Raw genomic sequence first — 17,591 nt, 5'->3', positions numbered from 1 at the left:
TCCATATGCCGATATCTCCTTGATAGATTTCTAATTGGAAAATGAATGGAAAGAAGGGTAGTATTACTATAGACATCAATTTGAAATCGAATGCAGTAGCACTGGGGCATGTCAAAAAACCTTATGTCAACGAATTATCGCCCAGAAGATGGATTCACTATGTGTGGAAGTTTGCCAAGGAAGACACCAACAGGGTGACATTTGCATTCAAAGTAGGGTTCGCTGTACTCTTGGTGTCGTTGCTCATACTCTTTCGTGCACCGTATGAGGTTTTTGGTACAAGCATTATTTGGTCCATTCTCACCGTCGCCATTATGTTTGAATATACAGTTGGTAACTACCTAGCTCTTTCCTTCCTACCTTATACGCAACAGTTATTATGTAATCTGATGCATGTCGTGTGCATTACAGGGGCAACATTTAACCGTGGATTCAATAGAGCTCTAGGGAGTTTACTAGCTGGAGTGTTTGCTATTGCAGTAATTCAAGTAGCTATGTCCTGTGGTCGTGTAGCTGAGCCTTACATAATTGGCTTTAGCATCTTCTTAATTGGTAACTATATTTATTCGTGTTGTATCTTAACTACATTGATCAAGTACTTATGAATTTTGATGGAAATATATAGGAGCAATAACATCGTTCATGAAGCTATGGCCTTCGCTGGTTCCTTATGAGTACGGATTCAGGGTCACCCTCTTCACATATTGCCTCATCATCGTGTCTGGCTATCGGATGGGAAACCCTATAAGAACTGCCATGGACCGTCTCTACTCCATTGCTATTGGAGGCATTGTTGCTGTCCTCGTTAACGTCCTCATCTTGCCTATCTGGGCCGGAGAACAGCTCCACAAGGAACTCGTCGCCTGCTTCAACTCTGTAGCTGATTCCCTTGAAGAATGTGTGGAGAAGTATTTTAGGGAAGGTGGATCAGACGATCCTGAGTTCTCAAGGACAGTCATGGATGACTTCCCAGATGAGCCAGCATTCAAGAAGTGCAGAGAAATATTGAATTCGTCAGCAAAGCTCGAATCATTGGTAACTCGAATTGTTCCCCTTTTTCCCCTTATCATGTTCTATATACATAGATGTCTGTATTTCATTGTTTCTTAATGAAGAAACGACTGTTCATGTTCTATATACATAGATGTCTGTATTTCATTGTTTCTTAACGAAGAAACGACTGTTTTTTTAATTCTAAAGGCGAGCTCGGCAAAATGGGAGCCACCACATGGGCGATTCAGACATTTCTTCTATCCATGGCCAGAGTACGTCAAAGTAGGGGCAGTACTACGACACTGTGCCTATGAAGTAACGGCGTTACATGGCTGCCTACACTCCGAGATACAGGTCTTCTTATTTCCAAAGACTTTAACAATACTTTTAAAAGCAACATCTGTTAATGCTAAATAAATACCTAATTGATTCGTAAGGAAGTAGCAAGGTAGAAGTTGAAAATTTTGCCCCATCAAGCTGTATATCTTAACTAGCCACATGGTGCATCACAAACATATTGATTACATAACAGATGATTGACATGATCTTTAACATGATATCAAAGCTATCGAAGTTTAAATCTTATTGGTCATGCATTTAGTACGCTTTAGAAAAGACGGTTTTAGAAAAATACACCGCTGCGTGAGTCTATATTTCTGTTTATTAAAAGGGCCTTCAACATGCGAGAGCATATATATTAGCATCTGCTTACATAAACCAAGGTATACTCAGATGCTCAAACAACTAGGACCTAAGTTCATATATGCTGTTCGAGGGAACAAGTGCCTATTAACTCAACAAGCACTGCTTAAGTTGACTCATCTTAGATGGCAACTTTCAATTTAGTCAAGTCGTTCAACAGTATTATATCATATAAATCCAGGTAAAGCATTTGAGATGCCAATTTTCTGATTCTGAGTCTCACCGTACATATGAAAATACCCGTTTGCAGGCACCACACAATCTACGATGCACATTCCAACCAGAGATATCAGATGCAACGAACCACGCAGCAGAGCTCATCCGAACCTTGGCGAAAGACATAAGCAACATGAAGCACAACCTGCACTCCAGTTTGCTGAAGCAACTCCACAGCTCAACAGAGCGACTCCAACGCTCCATCGACATGCACTCCTACCTTCTGATCCCCTCTACCAAACCCTTCAACATCGACGCCTCATTCAAACTCAAAGAATGTCCAATGCTGGGAGATCCAGTGCAAACTGAGTCTTACCATGAGAGCATGAAGAAGCAACAGAGGAAGCTTTATTCATGGCCTTCGAGGGAAGTCGAGGAGTTTGAAAAGGATAAGACTGATGCTGAGTTGATTCCGAGGATGAGAGCTTTTGAAAGCACTACAGCGTTGTCACTCGCAACCTTTGCATCTTTGCTTATTGAGTTTGTTGCTCGGATTGATCACTTGGTTGATGCTGTAGATGTTCTTGCCAAGATGGCTAGATTTGTAGAGGATGAGTAGGACTCAAGAAGAGGTGGCTTATTCTTCTTTGTAAAAGGGACAGGAACTGAGAATTTTAACAAACATAATAAAATACCTTGAATTTTCCCAAGGAGGACGTGCCTAAATTGATGTATAGTTCTAGTTACTTTCACAACAATCTTGTAACGTCTTCTTAGTTGATCTTAGGTAAGAGAACAAGACTTGGTTCTTTCAAACATCACTAAATTAAATGCAGCTTGCTAGGCTTAAAGAGCGTTCCTAGAATATAAAATTATAACCTTCAACTCTCACCATAACTTTGGAGTTGTGGTATAGTAGCAGGATCCGTTGACACGGTATCAAAGCACCCAGTCCAAATCTTCCAGACCACGATTTTCTAAGTAGATTAAAAAAGAAAAATTGATAATGCTTCGTGAGTCCAGGTGTCACGACCCCAAATTTCAAACCTAAAAGAAATATTAGAGCTAGACTAAACTTGTGAAAAATCCTCCGAAATATGCATTCATTAAAAGACCATCAAAATAATCTCTTCATTAAACTAAAACCAACAATAAATATTTTTTATAATCCCAAAAGTCAACACTAATCCAATTAACTTGATAAAAACAAATATTCCTCAACTTGAAATAAAACTCGACGTAAACGAAAAAAATCTCATTATTATAAAACTCTCAATTCATCAACTAAACATCAAAGACTTTATTTAACCTTCACCTAGACAATAACAATCTTGAATTATATTCCTTGCTCTATTCTAAAAATTTGACAAATCCTCAATTCCACCTAATCTCGAGTCTCTGAATAGAATGAAAACAATACAACGAGTTCACAACTCAATAAGTGGATAAATTCATACATTATACACTGATTTTGCAAAACTAAAAATAAATTGACTTGATAAGCAAAATACTAAAATAGTAAAACTTATAATGCAACATTTTCAAAATATATACATGCAATGGAAATAAGCAGGCCACGTCTCAATGCGATCAACACTTCGATACTCCGGTTGACTTGACAAACCCCACTATTATATATCCCGTGGTCGGGACGGTGAGACCCAAACTTGGGTTCTTAGCATTAAAATAAAAACCTCATAGAGGCACATTGAGTCATGTTTTAATAACTTGCTTATATCCGATATATATCGGTATATTAACCTGAGATGCATATGTTTTAAGAAAAATCGAACAAAGTTTATAAAACTAAATATTTTATACAAAAATGCCAAAGGCCAACCAGTAGTAAAATCAATCAACCACATATGCATCTCAACTTGCTGCTATATAAAAATACATAACAATTGACAAAGAAAATAAGCATAGACTTATACCAAATAACCATGTGCATTTATCCAATCAATAATTAGTATGCGAGTAAATCACACAATAGGATATAATCCATCAGAAATAAATATGTACATACATAATAAAATATTATATGAAAAATACACAGTGCAAAATGCATAAATTCACCACTTACCTTAAGGGTCTGTTTGTTTGCACGGAAGTAATTGTGAAGTAGCTGAAGTAAAAGAAATAGAGGCTACTTCTGCTACTTCCAAGCAAAAAAGTGTGTTTGGTTCTCTGAAAAACTTACTTCCAATACTTTCCTAAATGATTATGCGGCGCCTACGTGTCATCCTTACTTCCAAAAAAAATTTCCAATCCTCAATATTCAGAAGTAGCTCGGAAGTAGTTGAAATGCATATTAATTATGACATAAATAATTTTTTATTAATATTTCCTTTATTAGTTACTTCTAACAACTTTTCCTTGATAAAATTACTTCCTAATAATATTTTCAAATGTTATCCAAACAAAAAAAGTAAATGAAGAGGAAGAAGTTCTACTTCCATTACTTCTAAAAATATATGAAACAAACAAAAAAAAATGCTATTTTCACTACTTCCTACTTCATAGCTTTGAAAGTTACTTCTATAACATACTTCTTACTTCTAATACTTCCATTATCCAAACGGGCCCTAATTCGAAATACAAACCAAAACTCAACTCTCACGACACTTCTAAGGAGCCTGTAGGAACCTCTATATGATAAATACAAGCAGTCATCAGTAAAAAGTATCCTATTAATTAATTTACATAACTCTTAATAAGTCTAGAACTATATTATCTAATAATTTACTAACCTAGTTGCTTCTTTTCTTTTAACAGAGAAGACAAAGACCTTGCTGTTCCTAACCAACCAAACTAAATAAATATCTTATTCTACTAAACACATGAGGGCAGCGAGGTATATGAATTTGATATCCTATGAAATCTATAAGAGTGGAAAAATGACTACTGCTAATCATCATCTAAAAAAAGATCTAAATAATTTAATACAAAAATTTGCCACATAAAGTAATTACTAAAGATAGAAGTAATACCTCTTATATTTGTGTAACAATCCTGACCTACCCTCCTTCAAAACAGATCTGATCAATTTTACTTTTTTTTATTTTTATTTTTATTTTTTTGTTGTGCGACAAGACAATGACGGGAGGAAGGAGAAGGAGTAGGCTGACGGAAATATGATGGAAGGAACTAGGGTAGGGTTTTTACTATTTTAAGAGTCCTTTGTTGCTATTAGAACGCTCTAACAATTTTTTCATAAAAGTCCCTTTACTCTTTCTTATATATATAGCCAAAAACTTAGAATTATTACACCAAGTCCTGTATAAATTTTCATCTACAACATCAGCAAACTAATGCATCAAGGAAGCATTAGAAAATGGATTTGGATCATCTCCACTACAAAAAAGTAGTGGAGAGACCACTACTTTTAATCTCAATCGTTGATTATTTAGTAGACGGTTATGATACAATATAAATCTAACACTTACTATACCCCCGTGTATTGCGCTCATTCCTAATTTACACTAAAAAAAAAATCACAACCATCAACTAGATAATAGTTATGATTATGTAGTGGTTCCTCCACTATTTTTTTTGTAGTGGAAAGGATCCAAATCCTTAGAAAATTATGTCAACTTGATCTGTAGAGAACACACAAATTCACACACACGCTATGCTGCACAGTCTCATTTTTTAACAGCAACAAACATATACATACTGTTATTTTTTTACTTTGAATTCAAACTCACCAACCCTATTACTATTTCACCCACCCCATTACTATTCCACCAACCTCTTTCACTATTACACCAACCCTTTTGAAAGCTATAAATAGAGGAGAGTGGTGAAGGGTTAGAGCATCGGATAGAGAGAGAAGTTAGAGAGAGAGAGAGAGAGAGAGAGAGAGAGAGAGAGAGAGAGTTAGTTTCTTTCTTTGTGTGATTTTTTAGTGGGGTTTAGAGAGTGATCTCTTTTGTAATATTCTCTTTTGTGATTAGTAAAATTCTATGTTGTTATCACCCGTCGACGTAGATCATACTGACCAAACTATGTTAAATCCTTGTGTGTTGTTCTTTTTGTCTTCAATGTGTTTATTTATTGTTGTTATTATCCACTTTTGTATAGATATTTTCTATATTTGTGAAGACCCCCGCTACAACAAACTGATATCAGAACCAGGCTTAGGGCACTATTTATGAGTACAATACTATTTCACAAGTACAGTTACTATTCACAAGTACAACACTGTTCACAAGTACGGTTATTGTTCACAATTATAGTTATTGTTCTAGTGGGCTTCAAGATGTCTTCTGTAAAGTACAAAGTAGAGAAATTCGACGGAAGAAACAGCTTCAGTTTGTGGAGAGTAAAAATGAGGGCTCTCCTAGTACAATAAAAACTGTTCAAAGTCTTATCTGGGAAGGATAAGTTACCAAAATCTATGTCCAATGATGAGAAAGAAGAGCTGGAGTTGAAGGCGCATAGTGCCATACAACTCTGTTTAGCCGATAAGGTCTTGCGGGAGGTTGCCAATTAAGATACTGGCACCAACCTATGGTTCAAGTTGGAGAGTTTATACATGACGAAATCTCTAACGAACAAGCTCTAATTGAAGCAACGCCTCTTCAACCTTTGCATGAAGGAATGTATAGGAATTAAAGACCACTTATATGAACTTATTATGGATTTAAGGAATATTAATGTTAAAATCAACGAAAAAGATCAAGTCATTATCTTGTTATGTTCATTACCTCCTTCCTATGAAAATTTTGTCAATAGTATGCTTTATGGTAGACATGCACTTTCTTTGGAGGATGTCAAATCAGCCTTACATTCAAAAGAATTAAGGCAGAAAGTGTCTATCGTAGGAGGAAAGGATCAAGCTGAAGGCTTGTTCACTTGTGGTCATTCTGAAAAGGGTGTTGGTAGTAGAGGCAAATCTAGAAATATATCTAGATCAAAGTCAATGTTAAGAAAAAGTATTAAATGTTATTATTGTCACAAGTGTGGGCATATAAAACCTAATTGTCAAGCATTCAAAGCAAAGAATAATTCACAGTCAAAGTATGAGGAGGTGAAACCTTCAGTTGTCACTGTAACTGAAGAGTTTTCTAGTTTATATGAAGTTTTTTCAGTTAGTGTTAATACTCATTCACAAGATGAGTGGGTTCTTGATTCGGGTTGTTCCTATTATATGTGTCCACATAGGGATTAGTTTGTCAGATATCAATCTATTGATGATGGGAATGTCTTGTTGGAAAATAATATGCCTTGTAAGATTATTGGTATTGGGTCAATTAAGATTAGAACACATGATAGTATTGTTAGGATATTGCGCAATGTCCGACATATACCAGAGTTAAAGAAGAACCTCATTTCTTTAGGCATCCTTGAACAAATGGTTTTAAGTTTTCGACTGAATGTGGAGTTTTGAGAGTTAATAAAGGTTCTCTTATTGTGATAAAAGGAAAGAAGGTAAATACCCTTTATATCATTGAAGGCAATACAGTGACAGGTGTTGCAGCAGTGTCATCCTCAGAGGATTCAGATTCTGACACTACATATTTGTGGCATATGCGATTAGGGCATATGAGTGAGAGAGGACTAAATGTATTGAGCAAACAAGGTCCGCTTTGTGGCCAGAAAACTAGTAAACTAGACTTTTGTGAGCATTGTATTTTTGGCAAACACCATAGAGTCTCCTTTAGTACCAGTGTCCACAAAACCAATGGTACTTTAGATTATATCCATTTAGATAGTTTGGAGTCCTTCTCAGGTTCCATCGAAAGGTGGAGCTCGATTTCTACTAACATTGATTGATGATTATTTCAGAAAAGTTTGAGTGTATCCTTTGAAGCATAAGAGTGACATGTTTGCAACCTTCAAGTAATGAAAGGTTATGATTGAGAAGAAAACATGAAAGAAAGTAAAGTGCCTCAGAACCGACAATAGGATGGAGTTTCATTCCATAGAGTTTGACCAATTTTGCAAAAATGAAGGTCTTATACGTCATCATACAGTTTGGCATATACCACAACAAAATAGAATTACAGAAAGGATAAATAAAAAACTTTTAGATAGAGCTCGGTGCATGCTCTCTAATGTCGGTTTGTCAAAAGACTTTTGGGCTAAGGCAGTCAATACAACTTATTATTTGATAAACAGATCTTCTTTTACAGTAATTAATTTTAAGATTTCAGAAGAGGTATGGTCTCATGCCGTTGCTAATTACTCTCATTTAAGAGTATTTGGTTGATCTGCTTATTTTCATGTTAATGATGGTAAGCTTGAACCCAGAGCAAAGGAAGCAATCTTTTTAGGATACACTNNCTAGGGGAGGTGATTAGGATCTTATACTAATCTAATCTGATTTTATGCTAATTAAAACTAATTTAAATATCATTCTTACAAGATAGATATATAATATGTTATGAGCAAGAGTATGCAATATGACAATATCCTAGCAATGATATATATTATGAGATATATGTGCGAGGATATGAAACTAAGGGTAATATAAACACAAACAAGATAGTGGTCACTATGAGCAATAGATAATGGCGACAAGTATGAAATGAACAATAAGCACAAGTGAGACGCCAAGACAATCACAAACACACAAAGATGATCATGGAGTTCGGATCTTCCGTCCTACGTCTCCGCTCCCCACTCCCGGGGAGAAATCCACTATCACACCGAGTTTTTTATGCTTACCCGAAAAACGTTTACACCTTACAATACGGTTTTCTAGCTAACCGAAAACTCTACAATCTCACACTCTTGTAATCATACTTTACACCCTCTAAGTATTGGCCTAGCCTGTGTTCTCTTCCTCAAGTGCTCGGATTTATAACCTCTCTCTAGGTTTTACAACTGACGCCACTCCTCTTGGAATCGACCCCGTCTCTCACCAACCACTCCTCTCGGTGTACAAGTGTATTACAAAGTGTATCTCATAATGAAGGCACAAATACAATATTTATTCTCTAATACAAAATGAGAACTAAGTGTAAGCTCACTCTCAATGTCACAATCCCACAACCCCAAATTATACTATGTATAAAATACTATAAGCTCAATAAGTTGTGTGTGAACAATGAGATAAATCAAAACTAAACTCAATGTAATTCTAGCTAATGGAAATTATAATCAAAACAAATAAATAGCTAGAAAAGAGTTTAGAAAACTTCTCCAATGGATGACAAGAGAGAGAGAGAGAGAGGGAGATGAATTGAAGCTTAAACACCAAAGATTATCTCCTCAAGCCATTGTAAAAATATCTTCACAAAACAAACTCTTAAACACACTTAGAAACCCTTAAACAAACTTGTAAAACTCTTTAAAACTTTTCTCTTGGTGGTTCTCAGAAGTTAGAGGGCAATAGGTATATATAGGATGAAGAAACAACCCCCCAAAACCCAAAAAACTAAGCAAAAAGACAAAATAACAGCTACATAGAAAACTGGAAAAATCTAACCGTTATGAGGTTGTCGGTCAACTAAAAATGTACATCAGTTGACTGATGACCTCGATAGAAGATAAACAGACAGTTTCAGAGGGATGGAATTTTACGTATCTAGTTTTTTTAAAATCAATTAAAAATAGTAAATCAAATCAAAAAATCATGACATTTGGAGAGAAGTATCTAGACATGTAGATAAACATGTTAGAGAAAGAATTTCTAAAATATCACATCCCAGTTGAGAGAAATAAGTGTTTGAACACAGATATTATAGTTTCTAAAACTGCTAAAACACCCGACTTTGTAAAATCAATTTAACATAGTAAATCAACTCCAAAAATCATAAAATTTTGAAGAAATGTTCTAGACATGTAGATAAACATGTTAAAAAATAATTTTATAAATATAACTTTCTATTTGAGAGAAATAAATTATTTTATAAACTGATTAAAAACTAAAAATCTAGAAATTATAACAGGTCATTGGTCGACACATCAGTCGATACATCAGTCAACTAATCAGTCGACTGAAACAAAGTAGAGAGAAAATAAAGATTCCAAGCACATTCATCAGTTGACTAATCAATCGACTAAAATTATCAGTCGACTTATCAGTCGACTAATAACACACTATCAGCCTGTTTAAAACTGAAAAACTAATTTTTGAAGTGCTTTTAAAAATAGCAAATAAATTCCAAAAATTATGAAACTTTGGGAAATAACTGTAAACATGTAAGTGAACATGTTACAAAAAGAATTTTTGGAATTACGCTTCACATTTGTAAAATATCATTATTTTGCAAAATAGTCCAAAACATAAAAATACAACAACAGTTGTTTTTTGTCATTTTGACTAAACCATGTTTTGAAACTTTATAAAGTGATTTTATAAACTTAGCAAAGTATGTATAAATTCATATTGAAGTCTATAACTAAATAAAACAATATTTTTATAAAAACACCTATATTTTGATAAAATCAACAAAATCAACAAATACGTGTGTGTGATTAATATATGAGCTTAAAGTATCTACACACAAGTATAAACCTAAAACTACATTACCCAAGCTTGATAGATCTTCATTAAAGCTCTTCTTGGTAAACTTACGGATGAAGCTTAAACTTGAATCTTTAACTTGAATTGTATTGCTTCACTCCACAATTCCGCCAACCTCCATTGGATATGATCGTGAATGCTCGATTCCATCCATCCTCTAACATGTTATTTATCTATAATAAATAGATAAACACAAACACTAGATAAATAACATTAGTGATAAATTATTTGTTAAACATCATCAAAACAAAGAGGCCAACAGAAGGGATATAGATTGTGGTGTTCTAATTCTAAATCACCTAAGTTTATTATTAGTAGGGATATTACTTTTGATAATAAAAAAATCCATGCTTCACCTAAGAAAAGAGTTTGTTATTGATACCACGGGTACTAAAAAGGAGTCTAGCAAGCAAGTAGAGCTAGAGAGCTCAGTTTCAAAGAGAGTGCTTGAGGGCACTCATGTTGAACCAGTTGATATTACGAAAGGTTCAACTTCAGATGCTGATACACCACAAGAGCAACATTACAATATTACCACCGGGAGAACAAAAAGGCAGATCCGACCTCCTCAACGTTATGCAAACATGCTTGCTTATGCTTTGAGTATAGCAAAATCGATTGAAATTCCAGAGCCTTCTCCCTATAAGGAGGCTATTAGTGGCAATGAAGCTGCAAATTGGACTATTGCGATTACTGAAGAGATAGAGTCTCTTCACAAGAACTAGACATGGGAGTTAGTGAATCCACCATGGGGATAGAAAATTATTGGTTGTAAATAGGTATTCAAGAAGAAAGAAGGAACTCTGGATACATATTCTGTAAGATACAAGGCATACTTGGTAGCTAAGGGCTACAGTGAGACAGAAGGTGTAGACTTCAATGAAATATACTCTCCAGTTATAAAACACACATCAATCCACGTATTACTTACCATGGTTGCTCATTTTAATTTGTAGCTTGAGCAACTTGATGTGAAGACGGCTTTTGTACATGACGAGCTTGAGGAGCATATCTTTATGCATCAGTTAGAGGGGTTCATTGTTAAAGGTAAAGAAGATCATGTATGTAGGTTGAAGAAATCTCTTTATGGATTAAAACAATCCCCGAGACAGTGATATTTGAGATTTGATACTTTTATGTTTGAGTATGGTTACTCTAGGAGTAAATATGATAGTTATGTTTATCATAAAAAGCTCAATGATGGTTCTTTTGTGTATTTATTTTTGTATGTTGATGACATATTGATTACAACTAAAGATATGTCAGAAATCAACGAATTGAAATCTCAAGTCAAAAATGAGTTTGAGATGAAGGACTTGGGTGCAGCAAAGAAGATTTTGGGGATGGAGATCCATAGGAATAGATGAGAAGGAAGTTTATTCCTATCTTAGGAGAAATACATCAAGAAAGTGTTGGAGAGATTTGGTATGCTTGATGCTAAGCCTAAGAAAACTCCGCTTGCTGCTTATTTTCGTCTTTTAGCAGATTTATCATCTCAGTGAGGAGGAGGAGCAATACATGTCTTGTGTTTCTTACGCTAGTGCAGTTGGAAGCATTATGTATGCTATGATCTGTACCCATCTAGATATTTTACATATAGTCAGTGTTGTGAGTCGGTATATGGATAAGCCTGGAATGGTCCATTGGTAGGTTGTGAAATGAATAATTAGATATTTGAGAGGATATGCTAATATTGGTTTGTATTTTGGCAGGAACACAAATTCAGACTGCAAAATACTTGGCTATTCTAATTCAGATTATGTCGACAATTTGGATTAGAGACGATCCCTGACAGGTTATATATTCACTCTTTTAGGTAGTGTCATTAGTTCGAAGGTGACTCTACAGTCGACAACTACTTTGTCTACTATAAAACCAGAGTATATGACAGTGACAAAAATAGTGAAAAAACCATTTGGTTAAGAGGTTTGGTTGAAGATCTCGGCTTACACCAAGGTGTTACTACTGTATTTTGTGACAGCCAGTGTGTTATACATTTGACAAATCATTAGACATGAAAGAACAAAACATATAGATGCCAGATATCATTTTATTAAAGAAATTAAAGTCATTAAGATTGAGAAAATTGGTATTGAAGATAATTTAGCAGATATAATGACGAATCTCGTACCTTCACGCAAGTTCGAGCATTATCTCGAATTGCTTACAGTTCAACAAATCGGATGTTAAGCCCGTAAGGAGCTTCTAGTGAGATAGCAAGAGTGAAGAGAAGATCTTCATATTCAAATTCAATGTGGAGATTTGTTATTTTTTTTACTTTGAATTCAAAACTCACCAACCCTATTACTATTTTACCCACCCCATTACTATTCCACCAACCTCTTTCACTATTACACCAACCCTTTTGAAGGCTATAAATAGAGGAGAGTGATGAAGAGTTAGAGCATCAGACAGAGAGAGAGAAGTTATAGAGAAAAGAGAGAGACAGAGAGAGATGGAGTTAGTTTCTTTCTTCGTGTGATTTTTTGGTGGGGTTTAGAGAGTGATCTCTTTTGTAATATTCTCTTTTGTGATTAGTAAGATTCTCTGCTGTTCTCACTCATGGACGTAGGTCATACTTACCGAACCACGCTAAATCCTTGTATGTTGTTCTCTTTGTCTTTTCTGTGTTTATTCAGTGTTGTTATTATCTACTTTTGTATAGACGTCTTCTATGTCTGTAAAGACCCCCGCTGCAACACATACACACACAAACAGGAAATAAAATTAATAGCACTCATAGAGCTTAACATCCATTTGCACCCTAAAATGTGTCAAACTCGCTGACACTGTCTTAAAAGTAACAATCCCTCTCGCCATGAAGAAATCCCCAATTCCGCCAATCACCAACCACCAACAATTCTCTAAACTCCATAAGCATCAAATATGCTCCTATGATTTAAGAGTCCCTTTATTCTCAGTGGAGTTGAACACTAGAGCGTATGTGAACCAGGTGCTGTAGTCCATATTCACGTTGTAGAAATAGAATTAAGGGAAAATTGCTTCCAGCCCCCAAAACACCACAAAACGTGCTTCCCCCTAAGACTTTTTCAACGTGTGCTTTGCCCCCAAAATGCCCACGATTTTCTTCCAGCCCCCAAAATGAATCCCCAGGCATAACTCTGTTTAAACTCCGCTCGAAATGCCCAAAATACCCTTACGTTTAAAATTCCCCGTTATGAGTTACCTCCTCGTCCGTACCCTGTCATCTCTCTCTTCTGCAAGCAAACCGACTCCATAAAGCCAATTCAAAACCCTAGCCCTAAATTAATCGACTCCAACGCAAACCGAATCAAAGCAAATGGATCAAAATGGCTGGCGATTTAACCCCCAAAGCCAACCTTAATGCCGACCACAGCGAAAGCGATGACGCCCAGCGGTTCAAAATCTCAGAAAGAGCCCATACAATTGCAGTGCGGACTGAATCTGAAGCTGGAGCTACGATTGCTGATGTTCTAGCAGACATCGCATTGCTGATGTTCTAGCAGACATCGCATCCAGCCATTCTCAAGTCTCAACCCAGAAGCCCACCTCAAAATTTAAGTGTAGGCCCTCGCGAAGGTCTAGAGGGCACCACCGGCACCACCGGTGTGTCCAACGATGCCACTAGATCGCTCCTTGGTCTATAGAGAGGAGAAAAAGAGAAGCACGTGGTAGCACCCAAAAGGTAATTTTTACCGTAAGTTTTATGTTGTTAAGGTTATGGTTTGATTGATAATGCTCCTAGTCTGGTGGGAAGGTCCAAAATTACGGGTGTCTGTTAGCTGTTGAGGTTACTGTTAACATGCAAGGTTCATGCTTTTATTGTTGAGGTTGTTGTTTGGTTGTTGAGGTTAGGCTTTGGTTGTTAATGTTAGGTTTTTGTTGTTAAGGTTATGGGGTTGTTGTTAAGGTTGTTGGTTTATCCGTAAAGTTTACAACATAGTTGTTATGTTTACTGATTATACTCAAAAAATCTCTTGTCTTGTGTTTTTGTTTTGTAGAAAAAGGGCAAAGCCAACTATTACGTTACGGCCCACCGCCAGCTTTAGTGCCTATCACGACTTCATGCGGAATTTGGTGATGCATATGAGGCCAAGGCATTTTGCGGCCTACGAAGATAGTGTATTCAGACACTACGTCCAATTTGGCCCACCTGGTGTCGATCTTCCCACCTTTGAGCACATTTTGAGTCAGTGGGATAAGAAAAGTAAAAAATTTGTCTTCACCGATAGGAATTATGGAGAAGAGATCGCATGCTCATTCAACCTCGAGTGGGTAATGAAGCATACATGGTTCTCCAATGAGGGGCTTCATGTTGACCATAATCGGGATAGGAAAAATAGGATTTAGTCCAGGTGTTTTGACAAACCCAAGGCCGGGGGTTCTAGCAGTATAGCCCCCCCAAAGGAGGCCCCACCAGACGCAATGTGGAGGACCTGCTCTTGAAGCTGGTACTATCTTCTGATCGCCGAGATGTGAAAGACTTTGTCCTACTACAGATCCTCTATCAGCTGAGCATGATTTGGTGTCCAAGCAGTGTTTCCGGCGTTCCTAGGCATTTATTCAAGTACGTCGACAGCATCGAACAGGTCAATAACACTACTTGGGGGACCTATATATTCAGTGAGACATCTGACGCGATAGAGAGGGCACTGAAGGGTCCTGAGCCAGGGAAGACGACTTTATATCTGCAAGGGTGTACCCCTCTAGTTTGCGTAAGTAATCATGTTTTTTTACTGATTGTGAAGGTTAGAGTTTAGTTATTAATGTTACAGTTTAGTTGTCAAGGTTATGGTTTGGTTGTTAATATTACGGTTTGGTTGTTAAGGTTATGTTTTTATTGTTAGGGTTACTTATTAATTGTTACGGATAAAGGTGTTTGTTAAGTTTTTATTTCTCTAATGTACAGTTATGGTATTATGAACTTACCGGCATCAAGAAGCCAGCAGTTGGTTGTACGGTGAGGCCTCCCCTGACAAATTGGGTGAGACTTGGGGAGGTTGCTGGTTCTTTGAGATTGGCCACTGTTGTTGCTAAAGCAAGCAAAGCTACGATAAAGCTTCCACAGTAACATGGACAATTTCAAAGAATCGAGGGAGGTTTGTGGGGGAAGGAGCAGGGGATAGAGAAAGAGAAGATGAGAGAGTCAAAGAATCGAGGGAGGTTTGTGGGGGAAGGAGCAGGGGATAGAGAAAGAGAAGATGAGAGAGAGAGAAGAGGAGGATTAAGGGACCGGCTGCAATAGACGCTGGCAGGGCTCGTGGCCTAAGAGACCTTCTTCACAAGAAGAAGAGGAGAGCAGAAGATGATGGCATCCCAATTGATACAGTTGTAAGAACTTAGCAATCATGGATTTTATTTATTTTTTAATTAATTAATCCTTTTAATAATACTCTACATGTCCATTGCATATGTGATGCCACAGGATATTGATGAAGACGTCGAGCACCCAAATAAGGCAGTTGAACAAATGGAATGGCCTCAGCAAGTTATCTACTGGAAGAGCATCGCGGCAATAAACCAAGCATTACGTCGCGAGAACGAGAATAAATTCAAGGGTATGATTGTTGTAGACCGTGTAAAGATAAGTGCTCTTTCTGTGAAGGTGGCTAAGCTGTCTGCTCAAAATAGAAGACTGAGAGAGGAACTAAGTGAAGCACGATCCAGAACCCTCTCTGTACATAAGGATAAGAGCCCTAAAGGATTGGTGTATGGCTCATTGATGGAGCCGCAAACTTGTACATGTTAGATGTGGCTTGCAATTACGTTTGCGTGTTATGTTTAAAGATTGATTGATAAGTATATGGATTTTTTGTTAAGGTTAAGAATTTATTGTTAACTTTACAGATCTAATGTTAAGGTTAGAGATTTATTGTCAAGGTTAGAGATTGATTGTTAAGTATCTGGGTTAGTTGTTAGGGTTATGTAACTGATGCTATGTTTTTTTTATAATGAAGTACCTAAGCTCATTTTTTTTTTGAATCAGACACTCCAGGCACCGTGGGTGGCATTGATATATAGTACGAGGGGAATGTTAATCAATCATTATTTGATGAAGCTAATAAGGAGAGCGAGGATTCTCCAATAGGGAGGGCCTCTCCACAACCATTTTTTCCTAATATCCACAAGGAGAGTGAAGATGCTCCGCCAGGAGAAGTACCTCCACCAGAGGCCTATCGCATTGACAAGGCTCTTGAGGTAAAAATAAACGAGAGAGAGAAGGTGTCCCCGCCAGCGAAGGAGCTGCTAACTTGTACAGGTCAGCTTGCTTGTGCACTATACGTTAGAGATTGGTTGTTATGTCTACGTATTGGTTGTTAAGTTTTTGATTGTTTATACTCTGAATATTATCAGAAACAGGCACTCAACGCGAGGGCACTGGAAGGGAAATAACGCCGGCGGTTGATGTCCCTCCTGCAGGACATGATACGGAGACGTAAACTTGTATAGGTTAGCAACTTTTTCACCATGTGTTTAGGCATCAGTTGTTAGGGTTACTATGAAATTGTTAAGTTTAGATAGAAGGGGCTAAGTTTTCTCAATATTTATACTTCGAATGGATTATTTGGAATCAGACACTCTGCGGGAGGACAGTGGGATGGAAATAAAGCAATCAGAGAATGCCCCTCCACCAGCAATAGAGACACCAACTGATGACGAAGATGCTCCTATTGTATTTTCAATGGCTTTGAATAAGAGAAAGAGGGGTGCAATGGGGGCACGCGAGAAGGTGGCCGCTGCTGCACCCCATAAACGGAAGAGATACAAAAGAGCGGTGAAGCCTTCCAAGTGGGTAGTGTAACAACCGTAATTTTTCGATACGTATTTTCTAGTATTTAAAATATTATATTATATTCTATTAATATTTTTCCTAATTTCTAGAATTTTCTGAGTTTTCAAAATAAATAAATAAATAAAGAATTCTTTCCATAATCCCTCACAATCAATCCCCTAATCACTATTTAACACATTCCTTTTTTTTAATCCTGTAATTCTCTCCCTCTCTCTTCAATAATTCACTCCAGCTCACATTTACTTTCTCTCTCCAATCTCTTCTCAAATCCCACTGTACTCTCTCTCATACTCTTTTCTCTCTCTTTAATAATGTTTTCCTCAATTCCAGCATTCTGTCTCTCTCTCCCATCATTTCATTCTCTTTATTTTTCCCTATCTATTAAATTTCTAAACCCCAAAGAAACCCATCACCTCTTCTCTCCTTTCTCCTCCCCATCAGAACCGCACCAGACCACCTCCTCGTCGCCGGCGAACGCCGCCCTAGGCC

General features: G+C 36.8%; 1 protein-coding gene across 1 annotated transcript; it reads left to right on the top strand.

Moving 5' to 3' along the window:
- Positions 1–2,532, top strand: LOC109844289 (aluminum-activated malate transporter 9-like). The gene is made up of 5 exons (XM_020413273.1): positions 1–333; positions 412–552; positions 626–1,035; positions 1,201–1,347; positions 1,946–2,532. Exons 1-5 carry the CDS (start codon positions 42–44, stop codon positions 2,468–2,470), a joined length of 1,515 nt encoding a protein of 504 aa, XP_020268862.1. The 5' UTR covers positions 1–41; the 3' UTR covers positions 2,471–2,532.

This window comes from Asparagus officinalis, chromosome 6 (genome assembly GCF_001876935.1).
Source record: "Asparagus officinalis chromosome 6, Aspof.V1, whole genome shotgun sequence".
Lineage (NCBI taxonomy): Eukaryota > Viridiplantae > Streptophyta > Magnoliopsida > Asparagales > Asparagaceae > Asparagus > Asparagus officinalis.
Note: the sequence above shows the minus strand (reverse complement) of the source record. Positions and strands in the feature narration are given on the sequence as shown.